Raw genomic sequence first — 23,200 nt, forward strand, 5'->3', positions numbered from 1 at the left:
GGGTTCAACTCCCAAGGAAACTCTTCATTTTCAAACCACAGGTTTGAAAAACAGATTATTCTGGAATTCGTGGTGATGGTCACACAACTTTGAATATTCTAAAAAAAACCTGCAGAATAGTACACTTGAAAAAGGTGAGTTTTATCATACATAAATGAAACCTAACTTACAAAAACAGTTTCTGTTTCCAAGCTTTTAAAAAGTGTGTAGGTCCAAGTGTTGGCACAAAATCATGTCCATGGACACATTTTCAAGCATCAGTTCTAAAATCTTTACCATGAAGGGGCAGATGCAGAGAAAGTATGCTTATTTTTTTCAAGCTTTTGTTTTTAGTGCTTAAGACTGATAATTGCTGATAAAATAAATTTTTACATACCAGGTATGGGGAACTCATTCTGTCTTACATGAGTTCACTTGATTTTTGGCCTATCAAATATACTTTGTACATCTAATTTAATTCTTAAGAAAAGGGCACATTGAGTAGGCATAAAGAATGTCCAAGTTAAAAAAAATTAAAAATTCCTCCCTTTCTGGGACACCAATCCTGGTCCAATCCTGGGACTCCCTCCCCAGCTGCCAAGGCCATACTGACTCTCTTTATGTGCTGATCTGATTTTTTTTTTTCAAACCTTGAAGGAATGTATTCATGACTTGTTTTATTTCTTTGTTCTGACAATATGTAAAACCATGCTGAAATCCATGCTTCTCCGGAGCAGTTTCTTCCAGTTTCCCCCAGACAGCAGGCTGTCTTCCAGGTTATAGTCCTTAGTTTGGCTCAAATAAAACTTTACAATTCCTACTAACATTATGGATTGTTTATAGATTATTTCTGTCAACATGCTTGTCACCTAGAGAAATATCAGCACGTTGAATTTTAAGAAGGAAAGGGAGTCAGGAAGAAAGAGGGCAGAAGGACTCATGCCAGCCCCCTTCAATATCTTGCCATAAAGATGGCTCATTCTGTGGGGTTAATCTGGAACATTCTCAAGGTCACACTCAATCCCATTACCAAGACTATCATGAAGCTTCTCCCTTACTCAGACAATCTTGGTTTTAGAAAGTGAACACCATGGATGGCTCCTATTGCATTTTATGTGCTCTCGAGGCTTCTAGTTCTTTCCTGCAATGGTTTGACCAGGGATGGCCTTTGCAGGTTCTGCTGCCTCTGCAGCTTTTATCATCCAGAATCGTTTTTTTTTTCTTTAAATCCTTCCCAACTCTTTTCTCCGCCATCCTGTGTGTGGTTGAATTTGCACCTCACCACATCTTCTCACAAGACTTTCAGTCTCAAGAGATTCCTGGTCAAGATACAAAAGCAGAGTCATCCCATTCTCAATGGATTCAAATGAAAACTGGCAATAAAATCAGGTACACCTCCAAGAGAAGACGTTGGAGGAGAACCAAGCTGGGTCTACAAGAAGCCTCATGCAGGAGTGCACACATTTATACTGTGCTAAGGCCTGACTCATTTGAGAAGACCCTGACGCTGGGAAAGATTGAGGGCAGGAGGAGAAGGGGACGACAGAGGATGAGATGGCTGGATGGCATCACTGACTCAATGGACATGGGTTTGGGTGGATTCCGGGAGTTAGGGATGGACAGGGAGGCCTGGTGTGTGTGGTTCATGGGGTCGTAAAGAGTCGGACACGACTGAGCGACTGAGCTGAACTGAACTGAACGTCACCTACACATCAACCAACCAAATCACAATAATGAGACCATCACTGCTGTCTGAACAGCTCATGGGAGAGACGGAATGCTTGGCTCCTGATGTTTGCTCTTTCCTCACTAGCATTCTTTGCGGCTCAGGAATAAATAAGTGAAAGCTTTGTTGGAAAAAAATCCTTCCCACTAGCTGTTCCATCAATGGATGCACTTGCACTCTTTTCCCCACATGACATTGTTTTTTATTAAACAAAGTATGAACTGTTGGAAATACATCTTCCCTGCCACATCTTTCCTTTAGTGGATCATACACACACAAAGTGGTCTGTGTATTTCATTATTGGAACAGAATCCAGCAAATACTTTAAGCTGAGATGTGTAGAAACATCTGTACTTTCAGCCAACTGACTGTATAGCAAACCTCCCACACTGGGTAATTTGCTCTAACACTTTTTCTTCAATCTACAGCAATGTTTTCTCTACATCTTCCAAAGGTATTTGCTGACAAAGAAATGCCTTTCGGTTTTTCGACAGATCATTTTCTGTTCATTGTTTCTGCCATTTTTACTGCAGCAGAAAGAATAAATGTTTGCCTGGTGGTAGGTGTTTTTCGTCTTGTCCTATTACGCAAGAAACTTTAAAAGAGCCTTCCAAATATTTATCACTGCTTAGGAAAATATCAAAAAGTACAAGGTAGAACAGCACATCACTTTAAACATCACGGGGAAAAAACTGTGGGGGGGTTGTCTTCATGTCCTGAAAGCTAAGGTTTTAAATGCCTTGCAAACCAGAGAGGTTCATGCTGTTATTGAGACTATCTCAAGGTGCCCCCAGAGCAAACCAATGGTGATGGAGGTAGGGGTGCTTCAAACAGTTTGGTTTTGTTTAATGTTTTATGTTTGGGGCTGACTTCCCGTCAGCTCTGTACCATGGGTGATGAGCATGTGTCAGGAGGGAGGAAGTAGCAACCACTTAACCTGGTATGGATTACAAGTATTATTTGCAGTCTCTTTACAAGAAATTTTTGTAAGCCCACTTGATTTCTTGGGAGGAATCATTTGTTTAAAACTACATTAGATCATATAATCTATAGATCTACTTAGCTAGACACACTCAACTTACTCAGCCTCAATCCACCAGAACTGAGCAAATGAGAAAGGAACACAGCGTCAGCCCCCTGCCTGAAGTGCCCACATTCTCTTCCCAGGACACCTGCCAGCCATGCTGGAGGGTGGGGGCCTGGTCAAAACCATTGCAGATAGAGAAGAGATAGATAACTTTTTTTTTTTGTGACTGCACAGCATGTGGGATCTTAGTTACCCAACCAAGAATCAAACGTGTGCCCCGTGTAATGGAAATGCAAGGTCCTAACCACTGGCCTGCCAGGGAAGTCCCCAGATAGAAAATTCTATTTGAGCCAAGTGGAGATTATAACCAACTAGGAAGTCTTTCCGAAAACTCCAAGGACTGCTCCCACACATTTTTCAAATAAAGGATCATACATTAAGAGGAGACAGCCATATTTTACACAAAGTTCACCTAAAGATACAGAGTCCAGACAAGCACATACATAGTGAGCAACAGGTCCCAGGAACCCCTTATGGGATTGGGAAAGAAATGTAACGTACTAAGGAGTTACGCTGCCTGTGTCAGAAAAAATAAAAAACAACACTGATCTTCATGATAGAGCAGGCACTCGCAGCTTCAAGAAGGTCGGCTTCATGTATAATGCAGATGCAGGCTGCACACTAGGGAGGGCCCACGACGGGCAGGGAATGCGTTATGCTTAGATTGCCTTGCCCTGCCCCCAACATAAATTTTACTTCATCAGGATGAAGGTTCCAGGATGGAGTGAAAGTGAAAGTTGCTCAGTCATGTCTGACTCTCTGCAACCCCATGGACTATAGAGTCCATGGAATTCTCCAGGCCAGAATACTGGAGTGGGTAACCTTTCCCTTCTCCAGGGGTTCTTCCAAACCTAGGGATCGAATCCAGGTCTCCTGCATTGCAGGTGGATTCTTTACCAGCTGAACCACCAGGGAAACCAGGGCTGATGGCCCAGGTTTGTGGCAAGGCTGGAATGAGATAAAGCCTGGAAGAGCTGGACACACATTAGGCACTCTGGAAGGACTGATGTCCCTTCAACCAACCAGTTGAGATCTGAGTGGGAGACCAGTCATCCTTGGGCCCCAGACAGAACTCTCTCTTTGGGGAAAAAAAAAAAATTATTTGGCTGTGTTGGGTTGGCTCTTACAGTATGGGCTCAATAGTTGCAGGATGTGGGCTTAGTTGCTCCTCAGCAGCAAATGGGATCTTAGTTCCCCAACCACGGATCAAACCTACATCCCTTGCACTGCACGGTGATTCTTAACCACTGGACCACAAGAGTAGTCCCCCAGACAGGACTCTTAAGATCAACAATTTCTGATGACTACAGGTGCATCACTCCCTGCAAAGTTCAGACTGGGCTCTAGGGGGCGCCCCAGGTTCAGTCCCAGCCAAACCTGTAGCCCAGCCCAGCCCTGGTTTCTGGAGTCCCTCCTTCCCTCCGACCCAACCCCAATCCCTGGTCCCTGCACCAAGCCCAGCGGGGCTCTGGTGACCACACAGGATGCTTCCTGATGGGTAGGCACAGGTGCTGCCTGGAAATCTCGGGAGACCTCAGACGAAATGACCTTCATCCTGACCTTGTGGCCGATGCTCCCATCTGAGGCAGTGACCTCCCCTGCGTCTCCCGACCTGCTCAGCATCTGCATGACCAGCCGTTGTCCCTTTCAGGATGCCTCCCCCATCTCTGTCTCCGGTAGGGGTGGGGTTGGGGGTCCAGAGACCTGCAGGAAGCTGAGTCATATTCTTAGTCTCACACTCTGATCTAAAGTGACCCAGGGCCTGCTTCCTCCAGGTGAACAGAGCTTCAGGGTCGCTCCTGCACACACGCCAGGCCACAGCCCAGAATCCCCTCAACATCCCCTTGCCACCAGGGCTGCCCAACCTGTGCCAACATGCCTGGCATGGTGCCCAGGAGCCAGTTGTGTGTCTCTGGAGCCGCCCCTCGGCGCGAAATAGCTGCTCCACCATCCAGATGTTGAGGCCACCATCCACCTCAGTAGGGAGCATCCAGCTCTTTGAGGGTTCTAGCCCTTTCCCCCTTTTATGTCCCCAGTAAGAAGTGCTTTTACTAGTCATAAACACACAATGGAACTCTATTTGTAAGAATTAAAGACATGTCACTCTTCTTTTTTTCCTGCATGAAAACAGGTTATTTATTGGTGAGATAATTAGAAAAGCTCACTAGATGTCCCAGTTCCTGGTCATCAGCAGCAGGGCACCCCCTCCGCCCCCACCCCAGCCGGGGCTCCTCGAGTGACAGGAAAGTCATCTCCTTCAGACCTCTGTCAGTGGTGACTGCCATGGTCTGGTCCCATGGGAATCTAGGAGGGTTTTTTATTACTATTTACACAAAGTAGACCAGGAGAGATGCGGCTTTGCAGCACTACAGGACTGCGGCTTGGGGATCTAAGCTGCCTGTTGCCCAGTGAATTGGCCTGAGTGGCAGCCAGAGGCTTGCAGGTCTGGGCCCAGCTGAGGTCTGGGGGCGGGGGGCAGGCGCCATGTCCTTTTCCTCTGACCCGGTGAGCTCATGCTGGCTCGCAGCCCGACTGCAGGGCTGCTCAGAGGGCTGGACCCGAGGGATGGGAGGTGTGTCCCCTGCAGCCCCTGCAGTGGGAGCCCCCCACCCTGTGCAGGAGGCAGGGAACGTGGGGAGGAGGGAGGCATCCATGGGCCTGGCTGGGCCGGGCCCTTGTTGAGGACAGCGGGCCACAGGGCAGAGAGGGGCTGAAGGACACCCCCATACTAGTGTGGGGGGATGCGGTCAGTGGAACCTGAGGGTTGGTGCCTCAAGGGTGGCCTGTAACCGAGTGAGGGCTGAGAACCCCACCAGGGCCAACAAATAGGCCCCAAATGAGCCACAAGCCGTGTCCCAGGAACACAAAAGTTGGTGTTAGGTCTGCAGGGTTAGGAGCCTGGGGTCCCCTTGACCACACAGAGCTGAGACCCACCAGGGGTGGAGGCCTGATCCCATGATAGCTCTGCAGGACAGGACAGGGTGCAACTAGCTTTCACCAAAGGCGAGGGGGCCTTGGGACGTGGTATCCCCGCCTGCAGTGGTTTTCGAGGTGAAGACATCCGCCCTGCCCAGCCTCAGGGTGAAGTCCATGCTGCCAGAGTCCTGCTCAGCCACATGCCACATGCTGTCCAAATTCAGGGTCTCCTTCAGGAAAATGGAGCCTGCAGAGCAAGGACTTCTAGGGGGAGGATGGGCTGAGAGTCATACTGTTCTGAAACCTTCAATAATCCCATGAAGGAATTATAAATAATGTGCTCGGAGGCCTGCATTTTTCTGTAAAATGTTCCCAAGAACTGCCTCATGTGGTTACCTGCTGTGCAGTGACAGGTACCCTGGAGGCTGCCTGGCTCCAAAGCAGAAAATGTCTCCATTATCCAGGAGCCCTCTGGGACCCCCGCAGGCTGGGGCAGAGACTGAGGTGTCTTGTGACCCCTCGCAAGTCAGCAGGGGAAACGCCATTGACTCTTCGTGACCCCATGGACTGTAGCCTGCCAGGTTCCTCCGTTCATGGGATTTTTCAGGCAAGAATACTGGAGTGGGTTGCCATTTCCTTTTCCAGGAGATCTTCCTGACCCAGGGATTGAACCCAGGTCTCCCCCATTATAGGCAGACTCTTTACCGTCTGAGCCACCAGGGAAGTCCAAGGAGTGGAAGACGGCACAATTCACTCCCTTCTACAGTCTCTCCTCAGATGTGGGGTTGGGGGCTGGAGGATACAACTGCCAGGGTCCTGCTCAGCGATGACCCCTCTAGATTCAAGTCCAAGCTCCTACACAGGTGGACAGGGGAGACAGAGGAGGAGGCTGGACTCTGGAGCTCTGTGCTCTGCCCTGTTCTGTCCTGTCCTGTGGCAGGGTGGCCCAGAGGTGGCCTCGGGAACCCAGCACTCAGCCCCTGCACAGGCCTGGAGCTGGCAGGGGGACCGGGAAATTGCTCTTTTTATTGTACCGGGGGAGAGTGGGTTCCTCAAGCCAGTTTAGGGGAGGGGTGAGATGCCCCGAGGGCTTCCCAAGTGGCACTAGTGGTAAAGAACCCACCTGCCAATGCAGGAGACATAAGAAACGCGAGTTCGATCCCTAGGTCGGAAAGAGCCCTGGAGGAGGGCATGGCAACCCACTCCAGTATTCATGCTTGGAGAATCCTATGGACAGAGGAGCCTGGTGAGCTATGGTCCATAGGGTCGCAGAGTCAGACATGACTGAAGTGACTTAGCACGTGTGCACACAAGGTGCCCTGAAGGTGAGAGAAGGAGGCAGCGAAAGGGGCCCTCCAGCAACCAGCCCTTCCATGAGGTCTCTGACTCCACCTGCTCCCTGGGGAGGAAAGGATTCAGGGTACTGCCCAACATGGGATTATGGAGGTGGGGATGTAAGGAGGAACCCAACCCCCTGAGAACCCTGCAGAGGTATTTGCTCATGGAGGACACTGGGATTCCTAGCATGTCTGGAACAGGGGCTCTAGCCATTTAAAAATATTGCTTCTAGGGCTCCTCATGGGCTGGGGAGCTTGGGGTCCCTGGGGTGCTGGACATCTGGGTCTGCATACAAGCAACCACACAGGTGGCAGAAACTTGTATGTGGGCTCCACTGAACTTGTTGGAAAGGCCTGGGGGGCAGGGCTGCTCGGGGACACCTCGATGGCCCTGAGGACTCAGCTTGGGGCTCTCACTGCTGGAGCTGCAGCTGTGCAGTCTTGGGGTGGTGGAGGGGCCCACGTCCAGCCAGCACAGGTGGGCCCACCCCTCACCCACAGCCCTGCGTCCACCGGTGATGCCCGAGCCTGGAGAGGGTGAGACACTGGCCAAGGTCAGGCAGTAGTGACCCCCGGGGCTCAAGGCTGGGCCTCAAAGCTGCGGAGAGCAGAACCATGAGGCTCGACACACGAAGGCACACAGGTGGGTGCCTGGAAGCTTCAGCGCAGTTGTAAACCATCCCCCGCTCCTTTATTCCCCTGCTGTTACATGCTTAGTCGCAGATTGCTTTCTGTCATCCCAATGAGCTCTGCTCAGAGGATCCCTGCTGTGGGCCAAGCCGTCCTCCTTCTCTGGGAGGGATGGAGCCAGCCTTGCGACAAGCTGCCCCGGGGCGACTTCTAGAATCGCTGCACAACCGGAAGGACCTTTACCAGGCGTTTGAGCCCCTCAGCCAACACAAGGGAAACAGAAGCCGAGTGGGCGGCTGTGCTGAGCTGGCTCAGCATCACGGCCAGTGGGTCCTCAGCTGGACTGCAGGCACAGGGCCTAGTGGACAGTGAAGTGGCCGCCTCTATGCTGTGTGCTGGGTTTCCCAACAGGACTCATCAAGGGGAGATGCTGAGGGTGGGATGGACATCCGGAGCTCAAGAGGACCCAGCAACCAAGACGCGTCCATCAGCCGACACAAGCAGCGTGACCCTAGGCAGGCACGTGACTCCCCTCAGTTTCCCTGTCTGTAAAAGGGGCTGCCTCTGTCCTCCGTCCTCCGTCCACTTCACTGGGTTGCAATGAGGATGCTCTCAGGATCTGTCTGGAAAGGCAGTCTGGGAACCAATGGGTGACACCCATGTCACCACTGTGCCCTGCAGGGCCACCCTGTAGCTCTGAGGTCCTTGGCTGTCTAAGTTTCATGGTCCCTAAGGGCTAGGGTGGGGGTGCGGGGGTGGGCTTCCCAATGCAGGAGATGTAAGAGCCATGGGTTCAATCCCTGGGTCAGGAAGATCCCCTGAAGGAAGGCATGGCAACCCACTCCAGTATTCTTGCCTGGAGAATTCCATGGACAGAGGAGCCTGGCGGGCTACAATCCATGGGGTTGCAGAGTTGGACATGACTGAAGCAACTTAGCACAAGGGCAGGAATGCTGTCCTTGGGATGCCCTTGGTTTGTGATCCCTCTGACCTCTGGTCTCCCTCCGTCCTCCCAGAAAGGTAGGTGCAAGGAGCCTGCAGCCCCAGGTAGCGGTGATGTCATCGCTGTGAGCCCAGCAGGAATCCATCAGGTTGAGGGGGTCTCCAGTGGCCTCATGGCCTGTTGTCCACAACCCTGCCAGGAGGGTGGGTAGTCCCCCCCAGGACACAACTGGGCATGAGGGCCCTGGCCAGCAGCTGAGACCCTTAGGCTTCCCAGCTTCCAGCTCGGGACCAGCCTGGAGGCCAGGAACCCCGTACCCTTTCCCAGGGGCCCACCTTCCTCTACAAGCCCAACCGCACTGGCCCCCTCAGCTGGGTACAGACAGGAAGGAAAGGAACTTGGCCCCAGGAGTACCTGGGCTTCACGGCACTTCCTGTTGGAGTCTCACCCCACTGGCCCCCCTAGCCCCAAAGGCCTCCCCTGTGCCAGCTGGGAGACAGGAAGGATCTGTCTTGTGTACAGCTGGGCCACTCAGGGAGCCGGAGGCAGGGCAAGAGGGGGTGCCTGAGGATCTAGTTTCGAACCAGGATGCCAGGCCAGAGGGAGGGGGTGAGGCATGGGACCAGGAGGTGCAGGGCAGATCGAGACCGGGAGCTAGACAGGCTCTGCCTTCATTCCACAAAACGTGATATGCACATGCCCAGCCCAGGGGGAAAGAGGCTTCCAGAGGAAACCAAGGAAGATCCATAAACACAGCACTTCTAAGGAGCTCTGAATATGAGGGCCCCCTCACTACCACCACCACCACCCCCCACCACCCCGACAGGCAGCTCCCAGCAGGGCTCTGTGGCGTGGACTGATGCCTGTAGCCTCTGTGTGTGCAGAGCCCTGCCCCTCAGGAACTCGGCCACTCCCCCTTCTATGGGGTCCCCTCTTCATTCCTGCCTCTTCTCTGTGGACCCCCCTGCACCCTCCGCTGTGGCTCCGTCTGTGTGGTGGGTGTGCCTTCCATCTTCCCCTCCCCGAGTCTGGGGTATCCAAGGCTCAGATAACAGAGACTTTCTGAGAGCCTCTCAAGGCTGAGAGGTGGACGGACATTCTCTGAGCATAAAGACAGGAGGTGGACTGGCAAGAGGTTCACCTCTGCAGTGGGAGACAATTTAGGCACACCCACAGGGCAGGGCCCCGGGAGTGGCTGCCCTCTCTAGGCCACCCCTGATGTAACAGAAACAGGTCTGGAGGAGGAAGGGCGGCCAGCCTCATCATTGCAGACCCCTGGGACCCCTCAGGGGGGCTCCTTCCTCCCCTCGCCCTCCTATCCAAGACAGAGCAGCACATCTCCTCCCCTCCCCCCACAGCCACACTGGGGCCTCCCCCCCTTCCCCTGTGCCCCATCCCCCCACCACTCCCTTCCTTCTCTCTTCCCAAGGAGCTCCTGCCCCTGGCTGGAGGGGATGCCTTCAGATCACAGGTCATGTCCTCTTTCTCCAAGAAGATGAGCCAAAGCCTGGCCTGGGCTCCACGAATGGCTGGGGACACTGCAGAAACTCCTGCAGGGGTGAGCAGGGCACCACTCTGGACACCCAGGAGAAGTCAGGCCCCAGAGTCATGCTGGGGTGGAGGTCACTGGGCACGGCGTTCTGGCCCCCATAAGGCTAGTCCAGGGACCTCGGCAAGACTTTGAGGTGTGGGGGGCAGACTGGGTGAAAGTGTAAAAGTGAAAGTGAAACTTACTCACTCGTGTCCGACTCTTTGTGACCCCATGGACTATACAGTCCATGCTCCAGGCCAGAATCATGGAGTGGGCAGCCCTTCCCTTCTCCAGGGGATCTTCCCAACCCAGGGATCAAACCCAGGTATCCCACATTGCAGACGGATTCTTTACCAACTAAGCTATCAGGGAAGCCCCAGAGTGTATGGTTGGTAAGAAAGACAAGAGCCGGGGAGGTGGGACAGAGTCGGCCCAGCTGAGGCCACCAGGAGGGGACAAGAAGGTCTTCTTTAGGCCCCATTCCGTTAACGCAAGGAGTTCATCCAACCCCACCTGCTCCGGGGGCCCCTGAGGAGGCCAAGGTGACAGTAGAGCAGCTTTATTGACCAGACTCAGCAGCAAGAACACAGTGAAGGTGGGGGCCTGGACAGTGCAAACTGGTGGAGGCTCTGGCTCCCAAGAGCCCAGTCTGGGGACCTTAGAGTCTCTGCCCCACGCCCTCCTGGAGCCCAGCCTCAGCCCTGCTCTGGGTCTCTCCTGGAGTGGGAGACAGAGGGGCGGTGCAGAGTCCCAAAAGGGCTGGGGAGGCGAGGACGAGGTGAGGGGTTCCCGAGTGGACCAGAGCCGGGTCCATGCCTGCCCCGGCAGCTGGCGGGAGGCGGTTCGTGCAGGGAGGGAGGGGGGCGCAGGTGGGCGGCCAGGCTCACCATACAGAGCACTTGTGGGCAGGGTTCATGGGCGAGTCCTTGGGGCAATGGAAGGCCCGGCCAAATTCCTCGAACTGGGACACGCTGCCCAGCACCCTAGAGAGAGACCCACAGAGTGTGGGTCCCAGGGGCCACCAGACCCCAGCTGTCCTTTCTCACCCCACCACGTCCCCCCTGCCACACCCCCCACCCCACTGACACAAGGAGGGGATGAGCCCCAGGCAGCCAGGGGGCGGACCTGTAGTGCTCGGGTGCGTGCTTGTCGGTCAGCACCTGCAGGTAGATGGACTGCGACCGCCGCTTGATGCACCAGTTCTGGGGCCAGATGGGGGATGGAGGGGAGCAGCGGGGGCGTGAGGCCAGGAGTCCACGGACCAGCCTGTACAATCACTCTTTCTGCACACTAGGTCCTCATCCCCCATCACAGCCCGGGGGAGGGGGGTGGGCATTGCCTCTGAGGAGTGGCCCAGAGGAGACAGGCTGGAAGCTGACCCCAACCCCATCGGCCCCCACCCGGCCCACCTGGGCAAAAGCGATGAAGAAGAGCTGGTTGTGCGTATACTTGAGCCGGTGCAGCGGGTGCTCAGGGCCGTGCTCACGCACCCACTTCTGATATGCCTGGGGGTGCAGAGCATGGAGCTGGGGTGCCCATGCGGGGCCACCTGGCACCCTCCCCCTAGCCAGCCGGTCACCCACCCCAGCTCCACACACCACCCACCAGGCTGAGCCCTCGGGTCCCTAACTTCTTCCCTCTCCAGAAGGCTAAGCCCAGGCAGGGGCCACCTCCTCCAGGCAGCTCTCTTTGCTTTCCCAGAAGTTGAGGGACTTAGGAGGCCCTCTGCCCAGCACAGTACCTTCCCCTCCAAGACCAAAAGGACGGGGTCAGGGGGGAAGGGTGACGAGGTCTCTAGCCCAGTCCTCAGGGTCCCCTAGCCCTCCCCGCAGGGGTGGAGGGCATGGCAGGGGGGCTCACATAATAGGCAAGCTTGAGGCCGCCCATGTCTGCAATGTTCTCTCCAAGCGTGTGCTTCCCATTCACCTGGCGAGAAGCAAAGAGGCTGGAGGCTGCCCAGGCCTTCTGGACTCCTTCAGGTCTGGCCTCCCTGGGCCCTGCCCTCTCCCCACCTTCCCTTTCCCAGAAACTCTGGGTAGGGCTCCCCCACCTTGTGCCCACGTGCGTGTGCGTCTGTGTGAACTCACGCACGCATCCAAGTCAATGTGCACCCGGACCCTGGCAGGTGTGTAGGGACCGGGGTCCCAGGTTTGTGCAGGGCCAGGAGTGTGCCAAGGGGCATGCACGCGCCTAGTCTGTGCTGGCCAGGCCCGCCTGAGGGACCCCAGGGACATGAGGCGGGGGCCCTACCCGCTGGTTGTAGACGGTGAAGTTGTCGTAGAGGTGGACGATGCACTCGGCCTTGCGCAGGAAACGGCCGTAGGAGGCCTCGGTCCACCAGTGCAGCAGGCTGCCTGAGCGGTCATAGTGGCCTCCTGGGGGCAGGAGGGGCAGGCTGAGGCTCCCTGTCCATGTACCCGCCAGCCGGCAGGCACGGGGCAGCTGCGGGGCCTCAATTAGTCCTCACCACCCTGCCTCCCTCACCCCCCACCATTGCCTGTCCCCCACCTCCTCAGGCCGCCTGCAGGCCTCACCCCAGTCATCGTAGCCGTGGGTCAGCTCGTGCCCGATGATGGTGCCGATGCCCCCGTAGTTGAGAGACCTGGGCCGGGGCAGTAGCGTCAGGCCCCAACCTCGCCCACCTTCTGAGAGCCCCACTGGGCTGCTGCCCCGGCAGTCTCAGGAAGCCCCGGCCAGGCCACGAGGTAGCCCAGGAGGGCCAGTGTCTCCACTGTCCCAGGACTCTCGTGCCTCAGCTTCCTTGTGGGGTATGTGAAAGGGGCCAGTGATACCTGAAAGCTCTTTTAGGAAATAACATCTAACAGATTTCGGCGGTCAAGGTGGTGGGTGGAAACAGGGGTGGAGGGTAACTGAGGCACCCCATATGGGATCTAGCCTTTTTCCTAGATCTTTTTTCTTTAATCTTTTCCCTAGATTGCTTCACTTTTGAAATGCCCAGAGAAGCCTCAACCCAAGTAAAAAAGGGACTCCGGACATTTAAAAGAATGAAAAAAAAAACAACAAAAAAAAACAACCTACACCTTTTTGTAAATAACCAATGAAATGGGATTATGGGGACCCAGGGTTGCAACTGACTCCTGTGCCCAGCCTGAGCCTCGGGCAGTCTGAGCAGTTCCCTGCCCACCCTGCAGACAAGGCCATGGCCGGGACTCTGGCTCACACCAGGCCCCATACTCACTGCGGAAAGTCAGGGTCGTACAGTGTTGGCTGCAGGATTCCAGCCGGGAACACTGCAGAGAGGGCGTGGTCAGCAGGAGACCCGCCCCACCTCCAGGCCCTGCCCACCCTCACCACAAACCCCACCCCAACCCCGTCCTGACACGCCCCCTTACCCATCTGGTTCTTGTTGGGCAGATAGTAGGCATTGAGTGCCTGTGGGGGGAGCAGCCACCTGTGGAGGGAGGCTGGGGTCAGCTGGGGGAACCCACACTCCGTCCTCTACCACCCCCTACCTCCTAGCTTCTCCTCCTTAAAGGATGGCCTGATGTCCCAGCCTAATGCTATGTCCTGGGCCTCTCCCAGGCAGACCCCACACCCTACGCAGGCCCGGTCCCCCCTCCCCATGCCAGCATGTCTGTGAGGCAGTGTGCCCTCCTCCAGGCATTGTTTAGAAACACTGTCTCCATGGCACACCATGGCACCCCTGACCCCTGCTCCAGGCCAGGTACCCACGTGGACTTGTCCACCTCCTGCCGGATCTTCTTGACTGAGAGCTGGATGCTGAAGCGGATGCTGTTCAAAATGTTCTTGAAGTAGGTCTTCTCGTGGACCTCAAACTGCACAGGGGATGGGCAGCACTCAGCAGCAGGCCAGGAGGCAGGGCCAGACCAGCACCAGGCAGGTCCCATGCCCTCCCAGTGTCCATCAGCTGAGGGCTTTGGCTCCTTCCCTGCGGTGGTTGGACTCCATGGGGGTCTTGGCCATAGGCCTGGAGAAGTGTGGCTGGTTAGGGCAGGGGCAGCGGGCAGGCCCACCTCATACTCCTTGTCCACGGCCTCGGGTTTCAGCAGGAAGTCCGGATAGCCCACCATCACCATCATGTACTGAAGCTGCAAGCGAGAGGGTCAGGAGTGGGCCGGGGCCTCAGGAGATAGCCCCCTAACCCCCCAAGGGAGAAAGCTCCAGGGCCAGTGAAGGAGTGGGGCTCAAGGAAGCGGGAGAGGAGGCTGGGTGATGCCAACTCCACAGAGGCATCTTTGTCTCTTTTGTTATCCCAGCACTTGGCATAGAGTAGGTACTCAATGCGTGTTTATGGAACCAACATATGGGACCGGGATCCCATCTCACCTTGGCCCGTGCGGCCGCCTTGGTTTCAGCATCCATCCAGTCTAGCTCCTCCAGGCGCTGACCCAAGATATACTTGATGTCTTCTACCAGCTGCTGTACCTGCAGGGTCAGGGGTCAAGGATCAAGGAATCAATCCAGGAGGCCATAGCTCTGGGTCCCCAGCACCTGGAGCAAGGGGTACCCCCCTAATCATTCAGCACCACTTCCAAAGCCCAGAACTTGGTGCTCAGCACCAAGGGGAGACCTTGGATGTAATAGATTCAGGCCCTGGACCCTGAAAGGAAACTCAGTCTGGAAGGGGCTAACTGCCCCAGCAAAGATCACGTACATTCCTAGGGCCATCCCACTGAGCATGGCAGAGCAGGCCGGGCAGGAGCTTGGTGGGGAGAGCGTCCTGCGGCTGACAAATCAGGTAGGCTTCCTGGGGAAGGAGGCCCAGTGAGGAGCACCCTGGAGGCTCAGAGAGGGCTCAGCCCTCCCTGAGCCTGGTGCCCCTCGCTGCAGGGGGGATGTGCGGGGCTCCCCGTGCTCCTCATGCTTGGACCACAGTCATGCAAAAACTTCATCCCTGGCTCAGCATCCACTCCCCCACTCCCCAACTCCCCAAGGCCAGGCAGCCTGACCTTGGCCTTGCTGGCAGCCGAGAAGTGCTCATGTACAAACAGGGCACCGAGTGCCATGCCAAAGTGACGGTTGGCCTGGCCCAGGCAGACACGGGCCAGCTCCTGTGGCTTGTCGCTGCCCTCCATCTCCCGGGCCAGCTCGTGCAGTGCCTCTCGGAATGGCGGGGACAGGTGCTCGCTCAGGACCACCACCACACGCCACACCAGGTAGTTGTGCAGGATCCTGAGGGCCAGATGAAGCAACGGGGTGTCCCGACAGGCGCCCCCCCCCCCACCCCCCAGCCCGGGGCAGGACCAAGCATCTGCACAGGACTGAGGGTCATCCCAGGTCCTCCCAGCCCCAGTCAGGGAGAAGGGCTGGACCCACACACAGCAGATACACCTCGGGTCAGGGAGAAAGCGCTGGGTGCTCCCGGAGCACAGGCCAGCACCGTTTTCCACTTGCCATGTGGTGGGAGAGTGGGCACTTGGGGTGACTGCCTATCTCAGAGCTGGCCTCGAGGGGCCTCGGCTCCTTCCTGAGATGGGGCAGAGCCCAGGGAGGTTTTCCTCCCTGTGGCCCTGGGGGAGCAGAGTAACTGCCAAAGCAGTTTTAACTTCAGGCTCACTCGAGTCTTGCCATCCCCACATGAGAAAACTGCAGCCCGGGAAACTCCCGGCCCTGCCCAGGGTCCCACACAGTAGCGGGGACAGCCAGGTCTGAACCCAGGGATCGGGACTCCTTTTCCAGTGCTCCTCACCTGCCTCCCCAATGCGGATACTGGACAGAAATGGAGGCAGGGATTCCAAGCTCTCCAAGCAGATAGCTCTGGGATGCAGGGGAGGGACCTGGGGGAGGGGGGCAGGTGGGTGACTGGCAGCCCTACCTGCGGGGGGTGGAGCGGATGAGCTGGGACACCTGCTGCATGTAGTCTGTGGCCAGGAGCACCACCTCCTCGTCCTCCGAGAAGTCCTCCTGGAAGATCTGGTCCAGCAGCCACTTCCACCGCAGCTGGGGGGGCCACGGATGGGGACGGTGGGACCAGGTGTGGCAGGGACCACAGAAGACAGAGAGGGGGCCAGGGAGAGGCGACCAGAGGTCAGAGGAGTCCATGGCCACGAAAGGCCTCGGGGAGGGGACAGCCCAGGGGTCCCAAGATCAGCACCTCCCCACCACGCCGCAGGGCTGGGTGGCACTCACGTGGGGGGTGATCTTCTGCAGTTGCCCTAGGGTCACCTTGTTGTACACAGAGCTAACGTCTCGCCGGAGGTCATCATACTCGGACACTGTGATCTGGGGATGAAGGGCAGGGTTGACCCAGCCCCGCCCGAGACTTCCCGCCCCCATCAGGAAGCCGGTGCCTGCTCACGTTGGCCAGCCGCTGCTCCAGCTGCAGGATCTCCCGGGCCTTCTGCTCCACTGCCTCAGCACCCAGGAGGCTGAGCAGGCGCTCCATGAACACCCGGTACGCTGCTAGGATCTGCACCAGGAAGGGGCAGGGCAAGGATGCAGGCGGTGCTAGGTCCTGATCCATGCCTCCCGGAGCCCCAGGGCTTCCCCAGAACTCCATCCCATGCTCCCACACCTTTTCACTCTCCTCGTCCTGAGCTAAGTACAAGGTCCTTTCTGGCAGGGTGAGCCCGTCCTGGTCAATCTGGGGAGAGATGGGGGTCAGACATCAACACTCCGGATTCCTGCAAACAGACTGAATCCCCTTCCAAAAGGCAAACGGAGGACTTGCCAGGCAACCACTGTCACAAGCCCCCGGAGCATAAAGACGACAGCCCCCGCCTCAATCCAGAGCAGCTGATCTAAGCCTCCAGGACTGACTGGCCTAGACTGGGGACTGAATGGGTATGGCTCCCCGGCCCCCACCCTCCCTACCCCTCGACCAGGTCCCCGCCACCCGTCCCTGTCTTTCCTCTTGAAATCCTTTCCTTTCCCCACCTTTGAGGGGCACTCTAGCTCGCACTGACAGCTGACCCCTGCCCGCCCCACCCCCACCCCCCATACCCCCCATCCCCACCCCCCGCCACCAGGCATTCCAGCCAGCCTCAGCCCGACAGGCCTGTCACCACAGCCCATCAGCACACCCCTCCCAGAGCTCTCACCGCCTGCCAGAGGGCTGGGAAATTGCGGCTCCCGCGGCTCCGCTAAACACCGCAATTACTCGAGGGAAATTACTTGCGCCCTCCTCCCGCGCTCTGCCGGTGTGCGCTCCCCTCCACTCCCCTAACCTCCCTCTTCCGCACCGGTGTCCCGGGCGCACAGGGCGCGCGGGGCAGGCGTGCCAGGCCGAGGCACTCCTAGTTCCTAGCCGCCTGTGGGGGTGCCCGTGGCGGGGGGTTGGGGGGGGGTGGTGGCTCACTCACGCGGATGACGTAGCGCGAGGAGTTCCTGTCATCCAGGCTGACGGTGAGCGAGAAGAGCGCGGCGGCGCTGTACACGCCCTGCGCCTTGTACAGCAGCCGGTTGAGGTCCCAGCGAGCCGCCGCCCCCGGGCGCTCCGCCGCGCCGCCCAGGTCCCAGCCCCCGCAGTCCTCGATGACCTCGAGCATGGGCCGCGGGCCGAGCCGTTCGATTTCCCGCATGTCCAGGCAAGAGCGGAAGAAAGCGCGCACCTTGCGCTGGGCCGCGCCCCCTGGCCCGCCCCCGGGCCTCGCCAGCAAGCGCCGCAGGCGCTCCTCGTTCTGCTCGCCGATGGCCGCGATGGTGCCGTAGGTGAGCTTGTCGTCCGGGATGGCGTGGCGCCGCAGCCAGCCGCCGCACGCGAAGGAGTAGAAGTCCTGGCACGGGTCTATGCTGGCGTCCAGGTTGGCGGCCAAGAAACGCGCGGCGCGCGCGAAGGCCTTCCGCTCCGGGCAGCCCTCGGAGCAGGCGGCGCCCCCCGCCGCCCCCGGACCCAGGTACTTGAGAGCCAGCATGGCGGCCAGGATGGCACAAAGGCCCGCGGCGAACACCAGCCCCGACAGCAGGCACACCTCGCGCCGGTTCCAGCGCGGCAGCCCGGCTCGGGCCCCGGTGGCGCTGCGCCCCGCACCCAGCGGGAAGCCAGGGGGCAGCGACGTTCCCCGTGCGCCTCCCCCACCGCACCGGCTCACGTACTTCACCTCCTGGAACTCGTCGTAATGTGCTGTCATCGAATACGGGGCCTCCATGGCTCCGCTGCCGCCGCCGCGCAGCCCTGGGCGGTCTCTGCTACAGCAGGCTGCACCGGGCCGCCAGGCTCCCAGCGGGCCTCTGCATGGCCCCTGGGCCGCAGCTGCAGGAAAGGCAGACAGGTTCAGAAAGGCACTGGGGCCCGACGGGACCCACGAGCCCAAAGAGAAAGAGCACAGGCCTAGGTCCAAAGGCTGGAGGCCACCCGGAGTCCCCAACAGCGAGTGGGTCTGGGGCCTGGCCTCCCTGCGCCACTCGGGGTTGGAGGGAGGGAGAAGGCTCCGAGCGGCCACCAACCACTGTAGGCACTGTCCGTCCATTACCGTCCCCTGTCCCCGCACACACAGGCCCGCCGCAGGCTGGGGAAGACCCCTGTAATAAAGCGCCGGGCACCGGGCTTGGCACATAGTAGGCCGTCAATGAAAGGCTGTTTCTCTTCTCTTCATTGCTTGCCCCGGACCTGCTACAGCCAAGGCCAGATGGGGGGAGGGGGGAAGCGGAGGCCGGGGAAAGGAGGTGTGGTCAGTGCGGCGTCTATGCGGGCCCTGAAGCCGACTTCAGCTTTCCGCACTGGAACCAGACGCTCAAGAAGGCGCCTCGAGAACCAAACTTTGTCCTCGCGGATGTCCGCAGAGCCATCCCCGGCCCCGTCCTCTCTATTCAATGGCCAGAACCCTCACCAGTCCCTTTGCCAAGCCCCCGCGCCGGCGCGCCGTCCCGCCCTGGATCATGGAGAAAGCCCCGACGGCCCTGAAGGACCCGGAACCGGTTCCGTCCCGCGTCCTCGCCCCCCGGCCCCTCCCGGCTTCAACAGGTTCTCCCCGGAACCCAAACTTGGACGAAGTTTCATCCCCGGCGCAGAGCGAGCTGGTCCGGTGCGCCCCGAGCCCTTGGTGCGCAGCCTCCCGAGCCCTTGATGCGCAGCCTCCCGCGTCGCGCCCGGCAGTCCGCGGAGCCCGAACCCCGAGCCCGCGAGTTGCCGCCGCCGCCGGAGCCGGAGCCGCAAGGACGCAGACAAAGCCTGGAGGCTCGGCGCGGTGGCGGAGGTGGCTGACGTTGGCCGCGGCGGCGGCGGGCTCGAGTGCCACTTACCCGGCAGGTGCGCGCTCGGGCGGCGCGGAAACCGCGCAGATGGAGCCCGAGCCGGAGCCGGAGCCCGGGCGGAGCGGGGCGGGCAGCCGCTCTCTCCGTGCGCCCGCCGCCTCCTCTGCTGCCGCGCCGCGCTGCGCCGCCCGCCGGCCCCGAGGGAGGGGGCGCGCCGGCGGCTCCACCCTCCTCCGCGCGCCCCCCGCACCCCCTCCTTCTTCCTGCCTGCATCCCGGCTACCTGTCAGCTCGGTGGCAGCTCGGGGGCGGGGAAGGCGGCTGCGGGAACAATCTCCCAAGGGTCTGGCACCGACTCTGGGCTCGGGAATTCTAGTCCCGAGAGGAATGAGGGTCCCAGGTCCCCTCCGATTCGACGCCCCCCCCTCCCCCCCACGCAGGGATGCCTGCCAGCCCGTCTGAAAGAGGCTCAAGCTAAAGCTGATGAGACGATGAGCCAGCCCAGCCCAGCCCACAGGACTGGAGCACCGTCCAGGGAGGACTCACGGATAGGCTGTGGGGCGCGCTGAAATAGTGCCGGTACCGCCTGGACCAGAGTGCTTTCAATCAGGGGTTTCCCAGTCCTCTCCTTCAGCTCCTGTCCATGCCCAGGCCCACCTCCCAGCTCTCTCCACCGCCCCCCCCCACCACCACCTCCCCACCCCCGCCGAGGGCGCCTGGGTGTTGGTTGGCAGTGATGGGGGAAGGGTTCTGGAGACTGCTACAAGAAGGGGCCACAGGGCCAGACTCAGCACTTCCCCCAAAACTTGGCTGGCCGTGGTACCCGCTGGAAGCCCCTGGCCCATGGGGGAGAAAACGACTGGAAAGTTATGAAAGAACCCACCCTGCAGGAGCCAGCTCCGGGAGCCTGCGGGCTCTGCCTCAAACAGGCCCTTGGACCTCAGGACCCTGGCATTTGGATAGGTGGGAGACAGATCAGCATGGGGGACTATGAATTTATCCACCCACTTCTTCTGGTTCCATTTGCGTTTGTTGTTTGTAGGGTTTTGGCTGTGCTGCATGGCATATGGGATCTTAGTTCCTGGAGACTGTACCTGTCTCCTGCACAGTGGGAGCATGGAATCTTAACCACTGGACCAGGAGGGAAGTCCCTCAACTTGCTTTTTCAATGTGGGACCTCCCTGCCACGACTCCCAGCCCCTGGACACGGCCTGCTGCTGCCAGACCTCACTCCACACTGTGCCGGCAGGGCCTGGTCCCTGCAGGACACACAGAACTCAGGGCTTGCTTCTCGTGTGAATGATACCATTTCCGGAGTCTCTGCTTTCTCTGCCCTGAGCTGTCCACCCACTCTGCTTCCACGGTCCCTAGCAGGGCACCCCACAAAGCACCAGTGCTGCCAGGCCTGAGGGTTCCAGCTTGCAGGACTCACCTAAATGGAGTTAGAGACTGCCGGAGACTGCCATGGGGCCCCATCTAAGATAAACCACGGTAAGGCGGGGACTAAAGGACCCACTGTCCAGTCCCCTCCCTGGGGCTGCTCATCAGTCAGGCCCTAAGGGGCCACCTCTGCCCACACCCTGCCTGTCCCTTGTCTGTCTCTGTGTCCACCTCTGCGTTACCCCTCTGGATACTCTCTGCCTCCATCTCTGGCCATTTCACAGTTCTCCTTTGACCCGTGAGTTAGTTCTTCCTGGGTTCAATTAATTCCACCTAGGGAAGGTGGAGTTATGTAAAATGTGGTGATTCCTTACAGGGGGAGGGGAGGGCAGGACCATGGTAAAGTGTCTCTTTGTGCTTTTAATCTGCATTTTTCCCTCAACATTTTGTCTCCAGGAGGATAATTTTCCAGCCTTTTCAGGCCCTGATTGGTATCATTTCTCCAGCAATGACAGCTTTTATTTTCCCTGAAATGAATGCCGTGAAATTTCCAAGAAATATAAAAATGGATATTGTCTCAGGGAGCTGACTCTCTTCCGACAGAAAGGCACAAAGGCAAACATGCTTCCCCAGGGACTCTGCTGTTCCAGCCACTGGGGGGTGGGCGACCCAGGCCCTCCGCTCCTCCTCCATCCCCCCTCCCTCCCAGGTCAGCCATAGGACCTCCCTCACAGCCAGCCCTCATGCACATGCTCAGCTGCCATTGATCCGTTCATCTGCCTCCCAACTGCCCTGGCCCAGCCACCCTGTCTTCCTGGCTCCATCTCCTCTCTCTGTACAGCACCTCACCCCCACCCCCAGCCCAGAGGCTCCCCCAGGCCTGAGCGCAGCCACCAGGGCCCATGGGGACTGAGTGGGGGCTGGGCCCAGGACCCTTCAGTCCTAGACCCCCTGCACTGCCCACCAATAAAGAGTGACCAGCCCTGCCTCCCAGGCACTTCTGTCCTCCTCAGGAAGCAAAGCTGAGTGGAGGTGAGTGGAGGGCGGTAGGTATCTGGCCTCCAGCTCCCTCACTTTCCTTTTGAGGCTCCCAGTGTCCAGTGTCCCTTCTTGTTGTCAAAATGACTCCCTGACTGAGAAGCAGGAGGATGACAGGACAGAGCCAAGCCCAGAGGAGGCAGCTGGATGCCCATTTTGGGGGGTGGGTGGGCAGCAAGGGAGCTGGTTAGAGACGGAAAGGGGGGCAGCGCTAGGGGCAGAGGTAGGGGGACCCTCTGCCTCTCTCCTTCCCAGATGGCAGCCACGCACCCCCCCACGCTGGGCAGGACATCCCCAGGTCTGGATGCTAGGGGAGGGGTGCAACCCCTTGTGTGCCCACACTGAGGACTCAGGTCTGTTCAGTTTCCACCAAGTCAGGTGCTAAGTGCTTGACTTCACAGGAGGGCTGCTGACCTGAAGCCAGCCTGGCCCCACCTGGAGCCTATGGTGATCAGACCCATTTCTATACCCATCTGGCTTGTATGTATGGGGACAGCCTGTGCCTCTGTTTTTGCCTGCTGCTCAAACCTGAACCCCGCAGCCCTGCCTCTGCTCTGGGAGATGCCCCCTGACTCCACCCCACCCCACCAGTCCACTTGCCCCACCAAGAGTACTGCAGGATCTGTCTCACCATGGAAAACGTCTCCCCCAACCAGCTTCCTGTCCTCCCAGCCTCCCAGGGCTCATCCCATCTATTATTCACAGCACAGAATGGATTTTTAATTTGAGAAATGAAATGACTCTCCCAAGTGGCCCGGGTGGCGGGGAGGGGGCGGGGAAAGGACGGAGCTGCTGGGCGGCCATCACTGTATTGGCTCAGACTCCTGTTGGAAAGCTGGATGCCCGCAGCAGCCCTTGGGGGACCCCAAGGGGCCCTGTACCCCACCACCCAGCCTGTGCCTTCATTCTTCCTTCTCTGTTGCTAGCACCTGTCAGTCCTGCCTGAGCTCCCAGTGAGGTCCCCTCCTGATCAGGCAAAGCGCTAGGGAACTTGTTCTCCATTTGCTTTCAGATTCCTGGGCCTGAAAGGGTGGCCCTGGGGCTACCTGCTCTGGTCCCTCTCCTCCCCAGCTTCCTGGCCCTCACTTAGCTGGGCTCCAGAGTCTCCCCAGTGCTGACCTCCAGCTGAGCTCCTCCGCTAGGTTCCAACACGCTGCTGTGCCCACCCTAACCTGGATAGTTGTCCCAGTTTCCCCACTGGCCTCCAGCTCCCAGTGCCTCTCCTCACCCCCAGGAGAGAACTCGCACCTAAGTGGCCCCAGGGCAGTGACCTCTCCCCATCCTTCTCTCCTCTTCTCCTCTGTCTCCCTACCCGCTGCCTCTCTTCCCCCAGTAAGGAAGGGGAAGTAGGTCACTCTGGTCTGTCATTTCCCAGATCTCTGTTGGGAGACTCTCGCTCACCTCAGAGCCTTAGCACTTGCTGTTCCGGCTGCTGGAACAGCCCTCTCCCAGCACCTCTTCTATTGGCCAGTTGCCACTCATCCTTCTTGGGATGCCGGCTTCTCTTTTCTGGTCCTGGG

General features: G+C 58.4%; 1 protein-coding gene across 2 annotated transcripts; it reads right to left on the reverse strand.

Annotated features, from left to right (window-relative positions):
• Positions 1 to 10,692: 10,692 nt before the first annotated feature.
• Positions 10,693 to 19,413, reverse strand: ECEL1 (endothelin converting enzyme like 1). Of its 2 annotated transcripts, XM_070774118.1 has the most exons (19): positions 19,312 to 19,413; positions 17,433 to 18,322; positions 16,646 to 16,714; positions 16,430 to 16,540; positions 16,261 to 16,353; positions 15,947 to 16,071; positions 15,081 to 15,303; positions 14,786 to 14,878; positions 14,458 to 14,556; positions 14,145 to 14,219; positions 13,843 to 13,946; positions 13,503 to 13,561; positions 13,349 to 13,400; positions 12,684 to 12,751; positions 12,400 to 12,524; positions 12,010 to 12,075; positions 11,559 to 11,654; positions 11,275 to 11,351; positions 10,693 to 11,132 (listed from the first exon to the last, which is right to left on the reverse strand). In XM_070774118.1, exons 2-19 carry the CDS (start codon positions 18,216 to 18,218, stop codon positions 11,033 to 11,035), a joined length of 2,421 nt encoding a protein of 806 aa, XP_070630219.1. In that variant the 5' UTR covers positions 18,219 to 18,322; positions 19,312 to 19,413; the 3' UTR covers positions 10,693 to 11,032. The 2 variants fall into 2 exon arrangements, with proteins under 2 accessions (XP_070630219.1, XP_070630225.1); XM_070774124.1 differs by lacking the exon at positions 14,786 to 14,878.
• Positions 19,414 to 23,200: the final 3,787 nt, after the last annotated feature.

This window comes from Bos indicus, chromosome 2, assembly GCF_029378745.1.
Source record: "Bos indicus isolate NIAB-ARS_2022 breed Sahiwal x Tharparkar chromosome 2, NIAB-ARS_B.indTharparkar_mat_pri_1.0, whole genome shotgun sequence".
Lineage (NCBI taxonomy): Eukaryota > Metazoa > Chordata > Mammalia > Artiodactyla > Bovidae > Bos > Bos indicus.